Source organism: Strongylocentrotus purpuratus, unplaced genomic scaffold (genome assembly GCF_000002235.5).
Source record: "Strongylocentrotus purpuratus isolate Spur 01 unplaced genomic scaffold, Spur_5.0 spur5_scaffold_10, whole genome shotgun sequence".
Classification (NCBI taxonomy): Eukaryota; Metazoa; Echinodermata; class Echinoidea; order Camarodonta; family Strongylocentrotidae; genus Strongylocentrotus; species Strongylocentrotus purpuratus.
The window spans coordinates 9527317-9550564 of NW_022145595.1; the positions used below are offsets into that span (position 1 = coordinate 9527317).

Here is a 23248-nt window from a genome sequence, read left to right on the forward strand (position 1 = left end):
TGCAGGTAACTGCTCAATAATTGGTGTCAATAAAAACATTTGATACTTCTGGTTCTGAAATTTAAGGATGCTTTAAGGCAAGAAATGTCAATAGCCCAATGATAAGCATTATTCAGTAACATTGATAATATAACTGTATGAATTTGAAAATATTTTTTTAGATGTGCGATCGAATAAATGCCTACTTCCCTTAATCCTATGCAAAATTACCATGTTTTTTTCACTGCTTTTCATAAGTCAAGAATATTAATTATGGAATCAAACTAGCTTACAGTTATTATTAATTAATGACCACATGCTCATTCATGAAGATTGAAAGACAATATGCAGTATTCAGATAACAATCTTTAGAATATCTGCGCATGAAGATACATGTAGTTGAAAAGGGGCATGAACAAGATTAGATGTGTGTCTAATAGCCCAATTTACTAATGGTGTATTGTATTCAAATTTATGGATGTTTCTTTCCTGGGGACCTTGTGACAAGCTATTCCATTAATCTGTTATTAATGAATGAACTACAATGCTTGGAATAGTCTGCATTCATTACTTGTTGCTATATCGGGAAAGCCTCTGACAAGCTTTCATGTTGTCAAGAACAACCTATGTTTAAAAAGAATGCACATTTGAATATGTTAATAAAGCGGTCTATTGAAAAATGTGCGTGACCAAATATGTGACAAGTGTGTCTAATTCTAATGAAAGATATACATTTTTCAATCAGAATATTAATCAGGGGCAAGGATGGGTTATTTCTATTCACAAGGCCTGAATTTTATACAGGCCTTATCAAAGGAATAATGGCCTCCAAAATAAAATGCATACTGTAATTACTAGATAAGGACGTATGCTGGGGAGTTTCATCAATGGTGTGCAGGTGGATCTTCAATCAAGCGAATAATCAGATTCTGCCATCCATGGCAATTTATATGTACATGTACGTACCATCAATGTCCATCAAATATCCTATAATTTTAATCATTTGCACATCACCCACCGATTGCCACAAATACCGCTCAACATTGGTTTTGACGACTGAATGGCTTAATTAACGGGGGCGGATGTTTCCTCCCATCTTCCATCTGTGTATAATGGATGTGTTTCGTGCTCACAGCCTGTATGCATGGTTATCACCATGACAACAGCACACAACAATCTTGTAGCGCATCCTTAAAATAGAGAACGGTTTGGAGTTTACAGTAGATTGCTGATCGCAAAACAATTTATAAATCATGCCACATTGTCGTAATGCTGTACAGGAGTTGATTTTTGAACGCTTGAGTAGAAAACGAGATTTTACAATTTATGTGGTTTTCTTGGTTTGCTGAAGAAGGTGTTTAAAATGCTATAGAATGTTTCAAAATTAGGATATGAAATGCTGTAAAAAACAAAATTTTCCACATTTCCACACATAAATTCAGCCATTGAATCTCTCTAACGTGTGTATTTCAGATGGGAAACCTTCTGGCAAATCAGCAAAGGTAAAATAAAGATAGCAAAGGGGCATCTGAAACACAGCCTAAACCTTGGTCTTTTTAAGAGGGTCACTTTGGCCAAGGAGAACAGAAGGACATAAAGAAGAAATGCTCTTTGTACTCTGGGTAATTCAAGGCTTGAATGCATGATGGAGTAATACAAAGAAAAAGAAACCTTTCTATTTTATCTGTGAATATAAATGTACAGTTAACAACTAAATTTATTTTCATACCCTTACCAAGTTCTGTCATATTTATATGTAAAAAATTGATTTGTCTTCATTTACTTTTCTGAGTATGTGACATTACATATTAAAGCTTACATCTAACAGCATTCAACCAGTCCACCTTTCATTCTCGAGTTACGAAAAATACAAAAAGCATCAAATTTACAAGGGGTATCAATAATAATAATGTTGTTAGCTGTACAAAGTTTGGAACAGACTCTTGATATATGATTTCCTTTTCATTTCATAAATACATGTTTTGCTTTTAAATATTAATTTGCAATCAATCTGGGTATGTGTAATACTCCTGTAAATATATAATTTTGACAAAGTATACCAACAGCAACCAAAATGCACATTTGTCTTCATTTTGCTTCACAAGAGTACCTAAGTTCATTAATTATTTTTCTATAGACTATACTAACGAAAAGGATGACTGAAAATAATGACTTTATTCCCAATCAACTCATCGTAAATGCAGTGTGACTGCAAACTTGCAAAGCAAATTCATGGGGCTTTTCTGGCACGGACCATTTCACTTATTAATGGAAGCAGACCCTCACCACGGTCAGTTTAACGTTGCCAACTTGCGACTTCGTCATGACCACAAATATCTGACGGGTGAGGAGGTGAAGAAGAAAGACAAGCTAGTAACTTTCTGGATGACTGCAGTAGATTGAACACAAGCAAACATTTGCTTGAATGTAGCTGACAAGTAGACCTGCACTATGCATGCAGAGGCAAGTTACTTGTGGAGTGAACAACGTGCTAATTAATGGTTTCACGCTTCATTTATAATATTTTAAAGTGTCAGCAATAGATCCCTAATTTGTTGAGGTTAATAATTCATTGAAGTGATTTATTGAGTATCATATATAGAAGCTAGTAGAGCAATTCATTATGGGAATATCAAATCATAAATCAGTACCTGAAACCTTTTCTTTTATAGCCTGTAAGTGAAACTGCATTTCTTTCTCTAGACTTTTGTACATACCACATTCAAACTGTATCACCTACCGGTATATATTTGCTCTTCTTTTGTTGTTGAAAGCTGAGCACTTTCCTCATGCCAAATACTGTAGAGAATTAGCTTAAATACAAGGACAAGTCATTTGTGACGTAATATAAACTGTATATAGCTACATTGTACATTAAACATGTACCAATTATCTGATGCCATTATATGATGCTTCTTTACTTAATTTTGGTAAAGAAGATAAAAGAAATAATGGAGGCAGAAAGGGAGGGGGAGAGAGAAAGAGAGAGAGAGAGAGGGGGGGGGAGAGAGAAAGAGAGAGAGGGAAGGAAGGTGAGGGAGATGACATGGATAGATTAGATTTAAGATGGAGAGAGAGAGAGAGAGAGAGAGAGGGAAGGAAGGTGAGGGAGAGGACATGGATAGATTAGATTTAAGATGGAGAGAGAGAGAGAGGGAGAGAGAGAGAAGGAAGGTGAGGGAGAGGACATGGATAGATTAGATTTAAGATGGAGAGAGAGAGAGAGGGAGAGAGAGAGAAGGAAGGTGAGGGAGAGGACATGGATAGATTAGATTTAAGATGGAGAGAGAGAGAGAGAGAGAGAGAGGGAAGGAAGGTGAGGGAGAGGACATGGATAGATTAGATTTAAGATGGAGAGAGAGAGAGAGAGAGAGAGGGAGAGAGAGAGAGAGAGAGAGACAGAGAGACAGAGGGAGAGAGAGGGGGAGGGCTGAGGAAGTGGGGATAAGAGAAAAAGGAAAATAAAAAGAAGCAATGTGTCATTATCTTATAGAACATTATGGACTATAAACAACAGAGTACTCTGGTATTCTTGTAAAAAAAGGTGGAATGTCCAAATCAATCACAAAGGCCTTTATCATAATACATATAAAAGTACAGTACAATATATACATGTACATGTATATCTCATCCTCATGACATATTGCGCTGTTATTGTATAGCGGTATCTATATCCCAAGCACTGGCTAATGGGGGTGTGGCACAATTTACCTAGTTGAGACACTGTGAGTCACTTTACTATTAAAAAATGGCTGTACCAGGTCTGCCCTATGATGATGCTGGACAATGGACATATATGAAATATATACATAATTAATAGGACACTTATGACTTTGTACAGGTGTACATATTCAGAAAACAATTTGAGTACAAGTCACTGCTGTAGTATAGCTTCTACATCAAATATATTGGAATGATGTGATCATAATGAAACCTGTTATCAATATATTTTGAGCCCACAAGAGTGTCAACTCTGTATTAAAGTATAATATAGTGTATATAAATATATGAGGAGAGCCCTTTAAAAAGAGATATTCATATTTCTTTTTGGCAATCCTCAGGCATTGGTTGTTGTTGTTGTTCTCTTTTTTATTGTTATCATTATTATCCCTTTTTTGAAAATTTAGTGGTCTATGAGTTGATGCCCTTATGGCTTCAAGACGATTTAAAAATGTAACCTCATGAAGTCGTATATACATGTAGGCCTACAGACCTACAGCCTACAAACCAAAACATGAAACTGATTAAAAAGTTTCAAATCTTGCATTTTATAATGGATGAAAGGAAACAGAGAGTTGAATCAAAATATTAAAAAATTGGAAACTAGAATTTGACATGTTTTTTCAGCTAGGAATAATGCAAATTTACCTCATGATCCTTATTAATTTTGTTTTCAAGTCATGATGGACATCGGTAAAAGAAATGAAAAAGGGTAAGCAACAATTTGTAGGGAAAAAAAAACTAAATTAAAAATCCTCGTCCAGTCTTTCCTCTTCTTATTCACCCCATTTTATTCTACCTACATGTAGCAAACCAACTCACAGACATGTGTACTGTTTGTTACATTGCAATGAACGAGAGTTAGCTGATTGCATGGAATGGAACCTGACACTCTAAATACGGAGGGGCAATAAATTCTTTCCGGTGCACATTATGCAAAGTTGTGTAAATCCCCAAATGCCCCTAACCCTCCAAAACGCTGCCATTAATGTGTGCAAGCAAACATGACTTTGAGCTCTACGCACGTCATCTGGATGGCATCACATCATATCTACGATCATTCATGAAACGCATCAATTATGAACGCTCCCCCGGCAAGTTCATACGCATGCAAAATTCATCTCCAGTATCATTGGTGTTTTGAAAATCAGCTGGGGTTTCAGACCCCAAGAGTAGCTGAATTTTACAATAGATCGGGATGGATATCGCCCCTATTCATTGTGCCGTTTGCTTAAGCCTTTGTAAAGTTGTTTACCTCTTTTGTGCTCGAACTACGTCACAGCCCACCTATAAAACAACCAATCTATATTCAGGCACTGGTGCATACTTGTTTATTGGAGTTTCTTTGAGGAGAGAGAGAGAGATTGAAGGTGGTGTTACCTTTAACTAGTGAACAGCCAAACAAGCGAGATAGGGAACCCATTGTAAAATCTCCAATAGGATACTTAATCTTGCCCGTGTCAGGGCCATCTTACAATCCCAACGAACCTGAACAAATGTCTGAACTCTAAAGTAGCATTACCCTTGAAGTTGAGTTTGGCAAAGAAATTATAAAGAGCCTTATGAAAGATCCATCTACGTGTAATAAATCATTAAAATGGTGACTTGCTGGATATTTTATGCATTGTTCCACCTTTTTTGTCACGATTCCAGGAGATGACTATTTGGTAAAGAACTGCTTGTGGTTATGACCATCATAGTGATTATGAAGAGGTTAATGATAACTTAGGGCATAACAAATGATATAAAAGCAATGATTTATTGTAAGGTTAAAAACCATGAAGGATAAATATCTTTATAAATTATCAAAGTAAGCAGGTAATAAGAGTCCATACAGAAAATGATTAATGCCCACCTCTTCCTGAGTTTTGTTATGATGAAATGACGAATATGATGAAAAATATCAACAAATCAATCATATGAATGGCAATTATGGACAAATATATACATGATGAACTTTTCAGGACTTTTCTGCGTTTTATGACAACAATGAAGACAGGATTTTTTCTTAAAATGCAATTTTCAAAGTCAGAATGATATACAATAAAAATCAATTTTCTCCCCTCCCCCCCCCCCCTGCAAATACTGTACACTTCTGTAAGACTGAAATGTACATGTAGATGAAATATGTCAGCACATACTTTAAAGGCACACTGTCCTACTTGTAGCTACTTGCTCCCTCTATATAGAAAACTTCCCAAATCGGTGCCTGTTGGTCCCCCATGATCCTCTTTTTCTTATGTTAAATGAGAGCTGAGTTAATGAGATAGCCCCCTGTCACAGTGACCTCGATGGCTCACTGGGTGGTATAATCCCTTTTAGCTGAAGTAGTAAAGCCTCCCTTTAAGTTGACACTTTCAGGAAACAAAATGTACATTTTGACTTTAGACTTGTATTAAAGTTAGGTTTACCCAATGTATCTGGCATTGTGTTTCTATTTAATTCTACATTCTTGGCAGCATGCATGCAGATCACACCCCCCATGTATCAATTACAACTGATACAGGTTTGGGTCCGTTTAATACTGAATACAAAGTTGGCAAAAGATATACATGTAGGCGCCACATTTTTCTCGATCAATCCCTAAAATTAAATGCGACCAAGGGACTGATTCTATGAGTTACGGATACATGTCGGATAAGCGGCTCAACTCTAGACCTTTAAGACTCTAGGTATAATAGTCTCTGAATTAGAACGCCCACATCATTCCGTCTACCGATGATATAAATAGAAACTATTGAAGTAACAGGATTTCCAAAAGAAGAAGCAATTTATGGATTCAAGATTTTTCAACTACATCCTGAATTGTCGCTTTTGTTGTGAGATTTTCAATTAAACTGCTCAGGAGTCAGGAGGATTGTATTCACAATACCATAAGAGCAGAGGGGCCAAGGGGTATGTACATGTACATATAGGTCTTTATATGCATATGTACAGTACATCAAGGGTCATAATAACCATTAACAAAGTCCCTACACTAGAATGTACTGTACAGTATGAGCAATGTTTGTTTAGGCCCCACACTCGATAAAACAATACAAGTACAGACTGTACAGTATGGATGGGATGGATATTAAAGATGTATTGTGGAGGAAAAAAAGTAGAGGGGGGAGGAGGGGAGTAAAGAAAAGAAAAACAAGTAGGGGGGGGGGGAATAAAAGGGGGGCAGGTGGATGTAGTCCTGTTAAATGGTTATGGATTGTATGTTAATGACAGCTTTGTGGGTGGATATTGTGTTGCCAATTGAAATCGTGCTGGGACTTTATTATCGGCTACGTACGGCAGACAGGGTTCAATACTATACAGGCATGTCTGAATGGCAGTGAATGCCAGTGACTATGAAACAGAATGACCACCAATTTAGAGAAGGTTGCTTCATTGAATGATGAACATTTTGTATTTCATTGTAGATTGAACTACAAATGTCCAAGTACAGCAGATCTGACACACTCTTATTGCAAATTCAATTTCAGCGCCGCTATTCAAATATCAAATTTCTTCTAAATTTTTCATGAGATGTGTCTTTTAAATAGTAGCCCTTCGAGAAAATATTGAGCAATTCCAGTTGGCAGATGTGTGTACACAAAGGCACCTTGATGAAAAGACTAAAAGTCAATTGTTGCGGTTCCACAACTATCGTCACTAACAGCAACCGGAATGAAAGAATTTAATAAATGGCCCATACATCACATTTGACATGTGTACCGTTTATTCCATGTAGGACATTCATCAAGAGGGATCGAGATTATATTACTGTGTACTACAATAAAACCCGCAATTTTTGAAGTGCATGGTGCCAAAGTTCACATTGGAATTAAGCAATAGGAATTTGCAAGCCTACATGTACATGTGCCATGGCTATAGACCATAGTGTACAGTTGCTGGTAAGTTCATGTACATGTACATGGCATCACAAATGAAAAGCAGTTGAGAACCCACGTGTTGTCAAGTATTCACTCTTTTTTTCTTTCTTTCCCCCTTTTTAAAGAATAATTAAAAGTATAATGAGATGGAATTAGTCAAACATTTCAATTTTAGGTACAATATAACCTATACATACTATTGTAAACATAATAAAATTCACAGCCTATTTTATCATTTTTTAATTACTACGAACAAAGAAAAGAAGAATTGATTTAGATGGAAAACCCTTTGAAAGAAATAAACAATATTCAAGCAATGAAATATGATTGTTTATCAAGGACTCAACACTAATAGCCGCCCAGGACACTCGGGCGCCCAAAATCTATGTCGGGACTCGAGACCCCAAAATATTCAACTTTTCACATAGGGCTAATGCATACATGTACAGCCTGTCAAAAGTTCAATCCGGACCCCCCCCCCCCCCCCCCTCCCCCAAATGGTCTAGAGTCCTGGTTTATCCCATTAATTCATCATGAATTTTTTCAGGAATTCTATGAAAGTCTGGAAGAAGTACAAAATTGTGAAAGTCTGGAAACTGTAATGTAGCCCTATGCAAACATGTTACATGTATGTACAATACATGTAGGTATCTAATTATAACTTATATTGAATTTGAAGGAACTCAATATATGCGACCCAATCACCCAATTGATGCAATGAAGGAACGAACGATGATTAGGTTTTACATAATTCTGTTGCTGATGGCATGATGACGGCTGATCAATGCACATTCATGTTCATAATGTCTGGTTGCTTCTGCTATCTCATTAGTTGTTACCATGAAAAGGTTAATTTAGAATGAGTGATGACGGCATTGGAGAATGGCACATGAATAGTCAATCGAATTGGAGTCAATTGAATTGAAGGTAATTCCTAATGACAATGGGGGGGGGGGGGGGAGGGCGGGCATGCGTCTGGTACATGAAGATAAAATGTAAAGTATGGTTTCGACAAGCAATGATGTCAGAATGAACAAAAATGTCGACCAGTACAAGTAGGCTTGATTCGTAACAAAGGAAAAGCTCATAATTTATTACAATTCTAATAACAATGTTCCTTTTAGTTACATAAATGGAATATGTAAATGAGTAATGTGCATGAGCTACATGTACAATGTATACATGCAAATTCAGAATGGATAGTTGGGAAAGCTTGATGACAAACGATTGTGTCCATACAACCCATTGACAGAGATTATATTCAATGATGTCTCATGAACAGACAGTTTTGGTAGCCTAAATATACTTTACTGATCTCTGAGTAGTGTCTAACTTTTGTTTTTAAGTGGCCCAAACATTGTGGAGCGTGTGTGCAGCGCTTTGTAACTGCAAGGAAAAGGCGCTATATCAAATATCTTTTGGATTGGATTGGATTTCAGTCTCATCAGCGCCTTTGATTAGGCAACTAGATATTGGCGCTTTATAAACTCCTGGATTGGATTGGATTGGATTGGATGTGATTGGATTTTCCATCTTCTCTTGCTATTTCAAGAGTTAAGGATGCACGTCATACTCAGGTCATAGTCTATTTTTTCACTGGTACCAGGAAAATTAGAAGATTTTCTCTATGCATGTACCTTGTACCTTGTACGCCATTTGCAGATTAAAAGATGCGCTGTATAATGAAATCATTATTGCTTCAAAAGACTATACCAAGTAGATACAAATATTTATAAGCTATGTGTTTTCAATACAGCATGACTAACATTCATGGTCTAGACGATATACTTCTAAAACCGTGTGATTACTTTTAAAGGTAATACAAAGTTTTGGGGAAATTTTGAAAATTGGGTGGATAGTGATTTTATACAATTTTGATATATTTGGATGCCTACATTAATAGCATAAATAATACAGGACAAAAAAAAAACCTGTATTACAGTTTGCATTCACAGTGTTCTTCTCCAACTCTATTCAAAGTAAAAACATGCAGGCCTAAGCCTCTGATCAATTTTTTTTTCAGGCGACTGGGAGAAAATCTGTCATCCTATTTATTTAAAATTCTATTTAACAGTATTTCAAAACATTTTATTTTCACTTGCACATTCTGATATAAATTTCAAACCAACAATATATTTCCTATTATTGGGTATGAGTCCAAAACCTTGTTAAAAATTTGCACCTAAAACAGTTAAAGGGAAAGTCCACCCCCAAAATAAGTTTGTTTCGATAGCGGCAGAATAATAAGAAAATCAGGTGAGTGAAAGTTTGAGCAAATTCTGAATGAAAATAAGAAAGTTATGAATTATTGAAGTTGTGATCAATCAAATACAAATTGGCAACTCTGTGACTTATTATACGAGCTCTCCTTCATTTGCTTTGTGCATAATATTCCATAAAATCATGTTTTCTTCGTTATTGATGACGGAATATATATTTGTTCCTTGCAGGGGGAGTATAGAAACATATTTGCAATTATTATATTTAGGGTGCATGTATGGTTGAAATTTTTCTTGAGGGAAAATGAAAATTTTAGATTTTTTTTAGTACTGAGCAAATGGAAGTTGAGCTCGCATGATACGTCATAGAGTTGCCAATTTGTGTTTGATTGATCACAACTTCAAAAATCCTAACTTCCTTATTTTTAATCGGAATTTGCTCAAACTTTCACTGACTTGTTTCTCTCATTTTTCTACTCCTATTAAAACTAACTTAATTTCAGGGTGGACTTCCCCTTTAATAAACCTTGTTGGCACTGCCCATCTCAATAACACTTAACAGGTCCTACAGCAAAAATAGTTGTGAAGAAAGAACTGAGTCAACTCTGCTAACAAACTCATGACCCTGTGTCAACAACCTCCTTACCAGGCTAGAATTTCAAAGCGTAAACAACTTCTTTGAAATACATGAACTACTAGGTCCATGATTCAATCATGAAACCAAAATTTAGAATGCCTCAGTGGGCTATGTGATGAACAAAATTACAGCTCAGTCATGTACTTGTATGTACATTACATGTAGGCCTATTTGGGTACAGCGTACTGGACATGTATATGATTTGTTTGTACGAGATGGTATTCTGAAAACTACATGTACATGTACATGTATTTCATTTCTTATTTAAATTAAGGGAGGGATGTAACTGTCACAATCAATCTAAATAATTGTGATATGTTTGTTAATACAATAAGTGAACATTCATAACATTGAAAATGAACAGTTCATAAACGACTTAAAAAAAAACAAGAAGTGAGTTCCCTTCATGTTATCAACAGCATACTGTATTATCACATTTACCAGCACTATCTTTCTCTTATTGATATGCAAATGATCAATTAGGACAATAAAGCTCTACTATACAAATAGGCCTTATCTTTAGTTACCATAAAGGACCTACAAGTACATTTTTTTTGGTACACATTCAGCTTGTACATGTATGTACAAAGGTGACAGGTCCATGTTACAACAAACAGTATGAGGTGTACAGTATCATTATGCAACATTTTTATGAACTAGGACAAACTCAGTCAAACAATGATTACATAATCTGGTGGTAAGAGACACCTGTGACTCAGTGAGGCTTTGACATATCTTATAAGAATGTTTGCTTTAATACAGTATCATTAAAAACATCATAAAAATGTGGAGGGCAATGTTGATGCCAAACAAATTCAACAGGAGGCAATTTCTTTACATACATTTTTTTTTACATTAGATTCACACAACAGTCTTTTAACTTTACATGCACCGGTAAGTTTAGACAGGGCCTTCCCATCTCCCTTGTTTAGGTCATACTAGTTTAAACTTTGAAGTTATCTTGTAGTTAGGGACCTTGCAAATGTACTTGTGAATGGTGCATCGTTGTTTATAAATATGAGGTTCCCAAACTTAAAGTTGGTAACAATCAAATGAGGAAAGAAAGTGATCATTACACTTTCCTATCCCCCCCCCCCCCCCATCGGTAGGCCTACCTACAATTTTAAGTGCAAGTGTGAACATGGATATAATCTCAGCCCATGATTCAGAATGAAAAGTGGTCAAACCACATCATGTCTAAATGGAATGTCAAACAGAAAACGTCACTTTCTTTTTCTTTTCAATGTAGAAGACTACCCACGAATACGATCCTTTACGTTCCTTTCTTTTATATGAATGCTGATTGATTTCATAACAATAGAAGACTGCTCCTAAAATCAATGTCGGCATTGAGTACCATAGGCTATAATTATAAGATGTTTACTACAGTGTAAAAATACTTTTGGGGGGTAAATGGGTAGGGGATCTTTCAGAAAATATGCTCTTGGAAAAATTACAATGCCAAAATGCACCTTCAAAAGAAGATGTATATTTCTTTTTTTGCCTCTCAAGTTGAGCTCTTTTAGAACTTGATAGAGCTAAATCCCTCACTAATCATGGGAGTTTCTTACTTTCTTTCCACTTGATTTGTTTTTCTCCACTGGTTTACTAGAAACATGTTGCTTTAAATGAAGCATCCAATCTATTCATACTGTTCTCATACTCAAACTAGATGGAATTTTGACTGCGCGCAGTCGAAAATGATGCCTCCGCCATAGAGCAATTTAAACAAGTTTGGAGTTTAAATCTCCAGTGGTTCTTGAGATATCATGATAACAATCTCAATGTATGGAATTTCATAAGTTGACCTCTGTGACCCTTGACCTTTGACCTACGTGCTCCAAAATCTATTCAGATTGTCTTCCTATGGTGATACACACTATCATTAAGTTTGAAGTTTAAATCTCCAGTGGTTCTTGAGATATTATGATATGGTGATACATACTATCATTAAGTTTGAAGTGAAAATTCTCCAGTGGTTCTTGAGATATCGCGATAACGATCTCAATGTATGGAATTTCATAAGTTGACCTCTGTGACCCTTGACCTTTGACCTACGTGCTCCAAAATCTAATCAGATTGTCTTCCTATGGTGATACACACTATCATTAAGTTTGAAGTTTAAATCTCCAGTGGTTCTTGAGATATTATGATAACAATCTCAATGTATGGAATTTCATAAGTTGACCTCTGTGACCCTTGACCTTTGACCTACGTGCTCCAAAATCTAATCAGATCGTCTTCCTATGGTGATACATACTATCCTTAAGTTTGAAGTTTTTACATCTCCAGTGATTTGAGATATCATGATAACAATCTCAATGTATGGAATTTCATAAGTTGACCTCTATGACCCTTGACCTTTGACCTACGTGCTCCAAAACGTAATCAGATTGTTTTCCTATAGTGATACACACTATCAAAGTTTGAAGTTTAAATCTCCAGTGGTTCTTGAGATATCATGATAACAATCTCAATGTATGGAATTTCATAAGTTGACCTCTATGACCCTTGACCTTTGACCTACGTGCTCCAAAAACTATTCAGATCGTCTTCCTATGGTGATACATACTATCCTTAAGTTTGAAGTTTAAATCTCAAATGGTTCTTGAGATATCGCGCTAACAAACTCAATACAAGGAATTTCATAAGTTGACCTCTGTGACCTGTGACCTTTGACCTACGTACTCCAAAATCTAATCAGATCGTCTTCCTATGGTGATAAATACTATTCCCGAGTCTTAAGTTTAAATCTTAAATGGTTCTTGAGATATTGTGATAACGGTCAAACGGGACGGACGTACGGACGGACGTACGGACGTACGGACGGACAACCCGAAAACATGATGCCTCCGGCACCACCTTCGGTGGCGGAGGCATAACAAACACATGATTGTTCTTTCAGTTCATGACGAAGTCTGGGCATGACTCATGAAGACAAGTATAGCAAACTCTTCTAACCACTAGACAGTGATGAAGAGCTGAATCGATCATCGGATTTCAGTTGGTTGACCTACATAGATAGCTACATGACGACACCCCATGAGATGTGTTCACACATAAAAGTAGTCTACAGGCCCATTTACACATCTCAAACACCATTTTGAAAAAATCAACAATATTTTGAACTGCCATTTATACTACTAGAAAAACCCATAAAAAAACATTGGTGTAAGTTCATATTGATTTTTCGGTGAGTAGTGCACATGTCTGACGTGTCGCTACTCTGCGTGCCATCACACAGAAGCAAGGAGAGACACATCACAAAAAACAAGCATCGTACCAGATTGTTTCACTTTTCACAATTTTTTTTTAAATTTCAGCAGGCATTTAAAAAAAAACACTCAAGAGTCCAGAGGTGGATGATTCAATTTTTTTTTTTAGTTGTGTTGACGAAACACTGGAATGTGAGAAAATCAATGATTTTGCTTGCAGTGTAAATGCATCTTACATGTATGTTAGAATAGGGAAGAAATGTTCTCAGCAGGGTCCCATTTACACAGTGGCAATCTTCTAAGCAAAGGCATTTAGTGTAACAAAATACCTTTTTGTTCAAAAGAGCTCTGTTTGCTTTTGCTAAATTGTAAAAGTGTGATATTCTCACAGTGGTTTTTAATATTATTTTAATGTTTTGATTTAGATCCTTTTTTAGCATTTACACCTGTAGTTTCCCAGAGCTCTATAATTACTAAAACTTTTTCCCACAGCAAAACCATGCTGTGTTTCTATTTCCCTCACTAAAACCATTTCACTATTTTGATCTAGTACAAAAAGAAACAACTCAAACAAGAAAATTCCCTCAATTTTGTATTTGGTCTACATTTGCAAAATAACTTGTCAGAAATCGGAATAACACCAAAAACATTTCCCAATAACTTGCATAACAGAATATTGAAATGTGTAAAAGTTTCATATTTCAAACATTCATTCCCCTTTCATTATTGGTCTGATTTTTTTTCTTCTCAAACTTTCGCCATTCGCTCATTCTTTTTCTCTTATTTTCCTGCCTTTGAACTTATCATAAAGGTTGGATTGTCCTTTTTTTTAAATTGCTGGAAATAACATGCACTAAAAAAACATAAATCAAATTTGCGCAATTAGAAGACTCTGTCGATCGTTTGTTCGACACCTAGAGAGCTACCCCGTTTTTTATTTTTTGTTTTTTTATTTTCATATCACTCAAATATATACCTCCTATCAAAAGGCAGGCGCGTAGCCAGGGGGGGGGGGGGCGGTGGGGGCGGTCGCTCCCAAAAAAACGCCGGACCGAAAAAAAAAAGAGAAAGAGAAAGAGAAGAAAAAAAGTAAGAGGACGTAGGAAGAAAAAAGGGCAATGGAGTCAAGAACGGTACACCGAATTGTCTTCTTTTTTTCTAATAATTTAATGAAACGTCAAAGCTTCTGTGATTCGCGCGGGAAGGGGGAAATTGAGTTCAAATTAAAGATTAAGAGTCGAGAACGGTACAACAAATCGTCTTCTTTCTCTAATAATTTAATGAAGCGTCTAAGCTTCCACGCTTTGTGCAGGAGGGGGACTGAATACAGATAAGGATTAAGAGTCGGGAAAGGTACAACATATCGTCTTCTTTGCCTTTGTGTATTTTCTGGATCATTAATGTTAATTTCTTTAATTTCTTTTCATTTTTTATTCAGATACTTTCTGAACAAAATCTATATACGTGATTCTCTATTCACCTACACCAACAGCGCCATGTACCCCCCCCCCCCCTCTTCCCGGCTATCGACTCAAGCATCCTTGCTCATGATAGTTGGCCTCTGCATTTATCTTGATTATTTTTTACTTACCCCCATACTTTCAAGCTTTTTAATTATGCATTTTTATTTTGTGTGTATTAAGTTGTCACTCTTTATGTAAACCAATTATATTATATACTATTATTGTTATTTGAATGTTTTATATTTGATTTATCAATAAATGCAGATACATTTGCTAATAAAAAAAAAAAGGTGACAACTTTCCTTTTCTACCTGTGTTTTCTTCCCTTCGTGACCTATCACTATCTGAATCCTATATGTATTTCAATAAATCTAGACAAAATCTAAGAGTCGGGTCACCAATTTTATTTCTAAAATGTAATGCAGCTGAGTAACAGAATGTGAGCGATATCAGAAGACTGAATAAAGATTCTGTACAGGTTTCTGCAGGCAGGAATGGAAACTACTTGTAGGAATATTATTGAGTAATTTGAGTTTATAACTTTACACATCAACCTTGCCTTAGGGCCTATCAATAATAAAATGTCATAAAACAATCACATGGGATATAATGAATGGCACACATAAATATGCAATAAAATCAAAAAGTACACTTGTACGTCCGTCTCATGAAATACTGTAAGCCACTGCCTGCTCGAGTGTCTTCACACATTTGCGTGTAATTGTTAAAGTCTATGGGGAGGCGGAATCCCTCAAAGGCATTACAAGCAATGAATCACTACATCATTAGTAAATGAGTATCCCAGTGGCAGATTCTTATATTCCATGATAATTCCGTACATTTGTTTTTGCATAACATTCTCAGCAAATATGATTGGAATCATTGAACGTCAAAAACTAAGTTAACCATCATGGTTGTCTCCGAGTCCGACACTATACTATAGATCTGTGTCAATTGTCAAGTATGGTTCCACTTTTAAGTTCTATTTTTCTAACTTTTTGTTAAAACTTAAGCTAAGTTTAAGAGTAAAGATTAAAACTAAAACTAGTAAAACAAAAACTTATAAGTAAACGACCAACCAAGTCAGCAACTGAGCAAGTGCGTAGTAGTAGTATGATCTTGTGCAGATTGTAAAAATTACACTGACTGAAAACAATGAGTCACCGTCCTTGATCTTGCCAATTTATGATACAGCATGTGAGTAATTATAAACATCAAAACATTAGTAAATATTTGAATATCAATTTAGTGGTCAATCTGAGACAAGGCCAAGGCTGGAACAATGTCAATGTATCCGCGCTCCCTTTATGCGCTAGCGGCGATGGAGGACTTGCCTCCGCCTTAGCTCTGGCAGCGCAATTTGCCTGTTCAGCCTGGTCAGCCCAAAGACGCCCGTCACTTATCAACGAAATAACGTCATCATCGACGAGAGTTTACTTACAAGAAATTCATTTTCTCTGCCACTGTGATAGGTACTGAAGAACAAGAAGAGATGAATATTTGTTCATTAGCCAAAGAAGCCAAACGAAGGCACTTTTCTCCGGCTACATCACTTGACACTCCCAATAAAGATTTTTGATGTTTTTTAGAGTCTAATCCACGTCTCGCCAGTTCGCACTTATAAATCGAGATCATCCGATAAATTATGGAATGTGCGTCCGTAAGGCTTAATGTACGCGCGGTATTGGACCTGAAGTGGACCGATGAAGACTGAAGCTACCGCCCATTACTGTACTGTAAGCAGTTTCATTCACATTGTTATGTTTTCTCTTCTCTTTTCCTCATTTTCCCTTTACTTTCTTTATCTGTTATAATTATTACAGGGCCCGGCCCGGCCCTCAGGGAGAACAGTATGAATACTGATGAGGCTACCCTGGGTAAAAAAGACATATTATTATTATTATTATTATTATTATTATCTTGCTTTCTGTTCATTCAGTTTTACTTTTGTATTCTTTCTTTCTTAGCTTTCCATTTTCTTTCCTTTTCCCTTGTTTCTTTCCATATATAAATGTTGTGATTTCAGTTACTTAATTACCACTGATCTGTCAATATATTATTATTGATACTATTACATGTAATATTATTTTAATATTATTTTATTACAATTATTACTATTATTTTTATTATCGTTAATATTATTTTTATTATTTGTTTGGTTACCATCATTATTATCACTAATATAATTATTATGACGATTGTTTATCTTTTTTCTGTCTTGCTTCCTTTCTTTCTTTGTTTTTATTACTTTTTTAATAACAAAGTTTGTGTTCGCAGTCACCAACAATTCATCTTTATTATTATTTATACAATTAAAAAAAAAAAAATTATTCCAAGGAAGGGGTCGGTCTATGCGGTGCTTGACTTTGGGCTGCTACAAATTTACAGTAAACGACGATCATTCTAATCTGATTTAGGCCCTAAAGCCGCCCTAAACATAACTACGGGGGTGAACAATGGGGGGGGGGGGGGGAGGCGGGCATAGGCAAAATGTTGTATTATTTTAATCGTAGATACCGATGAGGGGGGGGGGGGTTCCGACAGCAATGGGAAAGAGTAATGGGGGGAGGCGGGCATAGGCAAAATGTTGTATTCTTAGTAGGCACCGATGAGGGGGGGGGGGGCTCAGCAGGAATGGGAAAGAGTAATGGGGGGGGGGGCGGGCATAAGCAAAATGTTAAATTCTTAGTAGGCACCGATGCGGGGGGGGGGGCTCAACAGGAATGGGAAAGAGTAATGGGGGGGGGGGGGGGCGGGCATAGGCAAAATGTTGTATTCTTAGTAGGCACCGATGGGGGGGGGGGGTCAACAGGAATGGGAAAGAGTAATGGGGGGGGGGCGGGCATAGGCAAAATGTTGTATCCTTAGTAGGCACCGATGAGGGGGGTGGGGGCTCAACAGGAATGGGAAATAGTAATGGGGGGGGGGTATAGGAAAAATGTTGTATTCTTAATAGGCACCGATGAGGGGGGGGGGGGGGGGCTCAACAGCAATGGGAAAGAGTAATGGGGGAGGCGGGCATAGGCAAAATGTTGTATTCTTAGTAGGCACCGATGGGGGGGGGGTCAACAGGAATGGGAAAGAGTAATGGGGGGGGGGCGGGCATAGGCAAAATGTTGTATTCTTTAAATCGTAGGTACCGATGGGGGGGGGGGGGGGGCTCAACAGGAATGGGAAAGAGAATGAAACATTTTTCCACTCTTGTATTAAGTGTTATATGGCAATCAGTCAAATTTAACTGTTACCATCAAATGGCCTGAGGTCTCTTTTGTTTGTGTGTGTGTGTGTCTGCGGTGGAAATAGATTATGTGGAAGTTTCTTTGGAGTTTATCGATGTAAGGTTTTGGATACAATTACACATAAAATAACATGGCAGTGAAATTATCTTTCATGACATTAAATGTTAGAGGAATAAGAGATAGGTTAAAAAGAGTGAATATTTTTGAATGGTGCAAAACTAAAAAGAATAGTATAATTTTCTTACAAGAAACATATAGTACAGTAGAGATAGAAGAGCGGTGGAAACAAGATTGGGGAGGGCCAATGTTTTTTAGTCATGGGTCAAACCATAGTAGAGGGGTTCTTATTTTATTTTCTAATCATTTAGATTTTGAAGAAAAAAAAATTAAAGTAGATGAAGAGGGGAGATACATTATTTTTAAAGGTGAAATACAAAGGGTTAAAATGCTATTGGTTAATGTTTATTTTCCAACGAGAGATAAAGAAACTTTACAAATTGAATTTTTGAAGAAGTTAGATGAAAGTATTTTTGATCAGTGTGATCGGGACTATTTAGTTTTATTAGGAGGTGATTTCAATAGTATATTGGATGGAAAATTAGATTATGTGGGGTCAAAAACACCGGTGAAATCTCGGGTTATTGATTTGATTAAGGAATTTTTAAATAAATACGATTTAGAAGATATATGGAGGGAAAAAAATCCGAATGTAAAGCAATTTACTTTTCGACAAAATTGGCCGGTGGTGCAAAGCCGTTTAGATTATTGGTTTATACCTTGTAGTGTTGAAAAATTGGTGGGTACGTGTGAGATTTTGACATCTATTACGCCAGATCATTCTGGCGTTAGGCTAGAATTTAATGATCTGGTTGATAAGTTTGTTTTGGGGAAATCATATTGGAAATTTAACAGTAGTTTATGTATGGATAAAGATTTTGTTGAAGAGATGAATAAGGAAATACAGGAATTAAAAGCTGAATGGTCATTACAGATTTTGAATAAATTAGTATTTTGGGATTTTTTAAAGATGAAAATGAGAGAATTTATTATAACATACTCGCGGAAAAAGGCAAAAGCAAGGAGGGTTGAAATAGAACTGTTAGAGAAACAAATCAAGGATTTAGAAGGCGAACTGGTAGTGGGACCCACTAAATATATTGTTGATTGTATTGAGGAGAAAAGGGATAAACTAAATAAATTGTATGATTTTTCTCGACAGGGCATTAAAATAAGATCAAGTGCACCTTGGTTTGAAGATGGAGAAAACAATACGCAATATTTTGAACAGTTGTTAAAATCGAATAAAAGGAAAAGTGTAATTAGGGAGGTGTACAAAGAAAATGGGGAAACTACTAGAGATAAGGAGGAAATTTTAAAGGAAATTAAACTATTTTATAAAGATTTATATTCTTTAAGGGCTGATATAAATCAAAACGACCCTTTCTTTTTTAATGATATTTCAAAGTTAAATGAAGACAATAGGGAAATCTGTGAAGGTAAATTAACTAAAGATGAATGCTTGAAAGTTTTAAAAGAAATGAAATTGAATAAAACCCCGGGAAATGATGGGTTAACAGTTGAATTTTATTATACTTTTTGGCCAGCTTTGGGTGATTTGTTAGTAGAAGTATTGAATGAAACATACGAAAGGGAGGAATTAACGGCATCTCAAAAACAAGGGGTAATTACCTTAATTGAGAAGGAAGCGAAAGATACTCTCCATATAAAAAATTATCGACCCATCACGCTTTTGAATGTAGATTATAAAATTGTATCTAAAGTTCTAGCAAAAAGAATGAAAGAAGTTTTAAATGAAATAATTCATCATGATCAAGTTGGATATATAAAAGATAGAAATATTGGGGAAGCTGTACGATTGATAGATGACATGTTATTTTATTCTATGCATTATGGGGAACAAGGGAAAGGGTTTTTGTGTGCAGTGGATTTTGAGAAAGCTTTCGACTCTGTATCTCATAGATATTTATTTCAAATATTGAAATTGTTCGGTTTTGGAGATTCATTTTGCTCTTGGGTAAAATTATTGTATAAAGGGATAAGTAGTTGTGTTATGAACGGTGGTCACTCCACGGGGTATTTTGAAATAGAAAGGGGAGTAAGGCAAGGGGATCCATTATCGCCATATTTGTTTTTGGTTGCCATCGAAATTTTGGCGCATGCAGTAAGGAGGGACAACGGTATTAAAGGGATTACATTTGGAAAATCTGAAATTAGGCAAGTGTTATATGCAGATGATATGACAATATTTTTGAAGGATATTGATTCGGTTAGAAGGTTGCAATATATTTTTGAATCATTTGAAAAAATTAGTGGTCTTAAAGTGAATAAAACAAAGACACATTTTATGTGGATGGGTGAGGATGAGAACAAACCTGATGGGCCTTTATTTGGAAATTTGGTTAAGGAAATACATATTTTAGGGGTTAGTTATTCATTAGATCGAAGATTAAAAGATGATTTGAATTATAAAGAAATTCTAAGTAAAATTAAAAAATTGCTTGTATGGTGGAAACAAAGAGATTTAACTATTATGGGTAAAATACATTTGCTAAAAACTTACGCGCTTTCAAAATTAAATTATATTTCATCTCTCGTTATTGTCCCTCATTGGGTATATAAAGAAGTTGCAAAAATTTCATTTGAATTCATATGGAGGGGGAAAGATAGAATTAAACGGGCAATAATGTATCAGGATTATGACTTTGGAGGATTAAGAATGATTAATTTTGAAATGTCCGTTAAAATACAGCGCATAATGTGGATAAAACGTCTTTTATATGGAGAGAAAAGTTTGGGATGGAAATTGTTTTTTGATCATTGCTTACAGTTTGTGGGTGGTAGATTTATTTTTTTATGTGATTATGATTTAAACAAGATTAAACTCGTTTTAGATATTCCACCATACTATATGGAAATGTTGCAAGCATGGCAAGAGACAAGTAATTTAAGATATTTGGAGGGTTATATTAATCCAATTATTTTTAATAATCAGAATATATGTATAAATGGGAAAAGTATATTTGATAGATACATGTTTGAAAGAGGGATTGTTCAACTGAATCATTTGGTTGAGAAAGGTCATGTTAAGCCTGTTAAATATTTTATGAACCTCGGTATGAAAGGTAATAATTTGCTTATGATTATTGATATTTATGATGCGATACCCAGGTTATGGAAGGATGATTCAGGGTTAATAGAATTCCTCGAGGTTGATTTGATAAGCTTTAACACTTATTTCCATATTTCTAGTAAAAAAATACAGTTTGTGGATGTGGGTTCAAGAACAATCTATGATTATTTTATCAAAGCACTGCAACGAACGTATGATTTGCAGGTAAGGGATGGGCAAAATGATTATGATTTTATAGATAAAGAATTAAAAGAAATATTTGTTAGACCAAGAATTACTATACTCATTAGAAAACAACGTGAATTTCAATTTAAATTATTGCATGGAGCCATATACACTAATGAGCATCTTCATAGATTTGGTTTTGTTGGTGATAATTTATGTTCGTTTTGTAAGCAGGAAATAGAAACATACAAACATTTATTTTTATCTTGTGGGAGCGTTCAAAGGTTATGGCAGGCTTTAATACAACTTTTTGAGTTAGATGAAATTAAAGATTTAGAATGGCGAGATATATTTGTTGGGTTGGTAGGTAGTTCATATAGAATAAAAATGTGTAATACTATCATTTTCATGGTGAAGTATGTTACATTTATGTCAAGATCGGGGGGGGGGGGGGGGCGAGTACTAACTTTAGAAAAGATGAAAAAAAACATTTTTAAGTATAGGGATGAGGAAAAGAAAATAGCAATTAAAATGGGAAAGCTAGGATCACATTTCTTAAAGTGGGAGCAGCTTAAGATTAATTAAGATTTGCTTTCTTCTCCACCGTGAGCCTGTTAAAAGCGTAACTCGATTTTGCGGCCTGGATAATTTATTTAGTATATTTTTCTTGAGTTGAGAATGTTGGCAGACATCCACTGAGTGAGTACTGTGTGTGTGTGGGGGGGGGGGGGGTGGGTGGGTGGGTGGGGGAGTATGTGTGTGAGTGGGTGAGTATGTTTGTGTGATAGAGGGTGAGTATGTCTGTGTGATGGAGGGGGCAGGGAGGGGGCAGGATTGTTTCAGTAAAATTACCTCCAGATTTGTTTTTTTTTGTAATATATAAGTAAATAACATTTACAATTGACATATTATGTTTAGGTACTTATACGTTTACTTTGTTGCTAAGTTATATTATACTGCAAATAAGTTTGTGTTTAATTATGTTTATGTAAAAGCATCAATATTGAACACGTTTATTTTTATTCAATTGTATGTCATGGTTTGTATTACACATCTGGAGAAATAAAACAAAATTGTTTTTAAAAAAAATTAAAAAAGGAGAGAGTGTGCGTGTATGCGTGTTATATTTAAGACGGTGCAAGCCAGAAAGGCATCAAGGGGGGGGGGGGGGGTCAATATTTTCAAAGTAGTACTTTTGATCGGGAGCACACAATAATCAACAAATATCTGTAGCAAAAGAGTTTAGGAATCAAATGTCACGACTGAAAAGTTTACTGATGGGCTGCCACACACCCTAAGCATAACAACAACAAAAATGCCCCCTAAATTACAAACTAGAAAGAAACCCTTTTTTCTGCAAAAGATTGTAAGGTACCGCTTATCTTTTTGGTCTCAGCTCAAATGGTTCACCGTTATATCATTCTTATATTGCGTGATTACGAATCAAATAAGGGAGAAAAAAATTACTGAGAAGGAGAGCAGAAGGAAAAAATACAATACCACGTTCCTTCCTCTTATTTCGTTATAATTTAAGAACAATCAGTCATACTTGACTATTGTTGCCAATTACTTAATTTTTTTCTTCTCCTCTTTCTCT

The 23248-nt window shown here is 35.7% G+C and overlaps 1 protein-coding gene across 1 annotated transcript in view; it reads right to left on the reverse strand.

Moving 5' to 3' along the window:
• Positions 1 to 16746, reverse strand: part of LOC583788 (MOB kinase activator 1A) — a 38333-nt gene extending 21587 nt beyond the window's left edge. The window contains exon 1 of the mRNA XM_783682.5: positions 16538 to 16746. Coding sequence (XP_788775.2) covers positions 16538 to 16731 — 194 coding nt within the window. The 5' untranslated portion in view covers positions 16732 to 16746. The remainder of the gene's footprint in view (positions 1 to 16537) is intronic.
• Positions 16747 to 23248: the final 6502 nt, after the last annotated feature.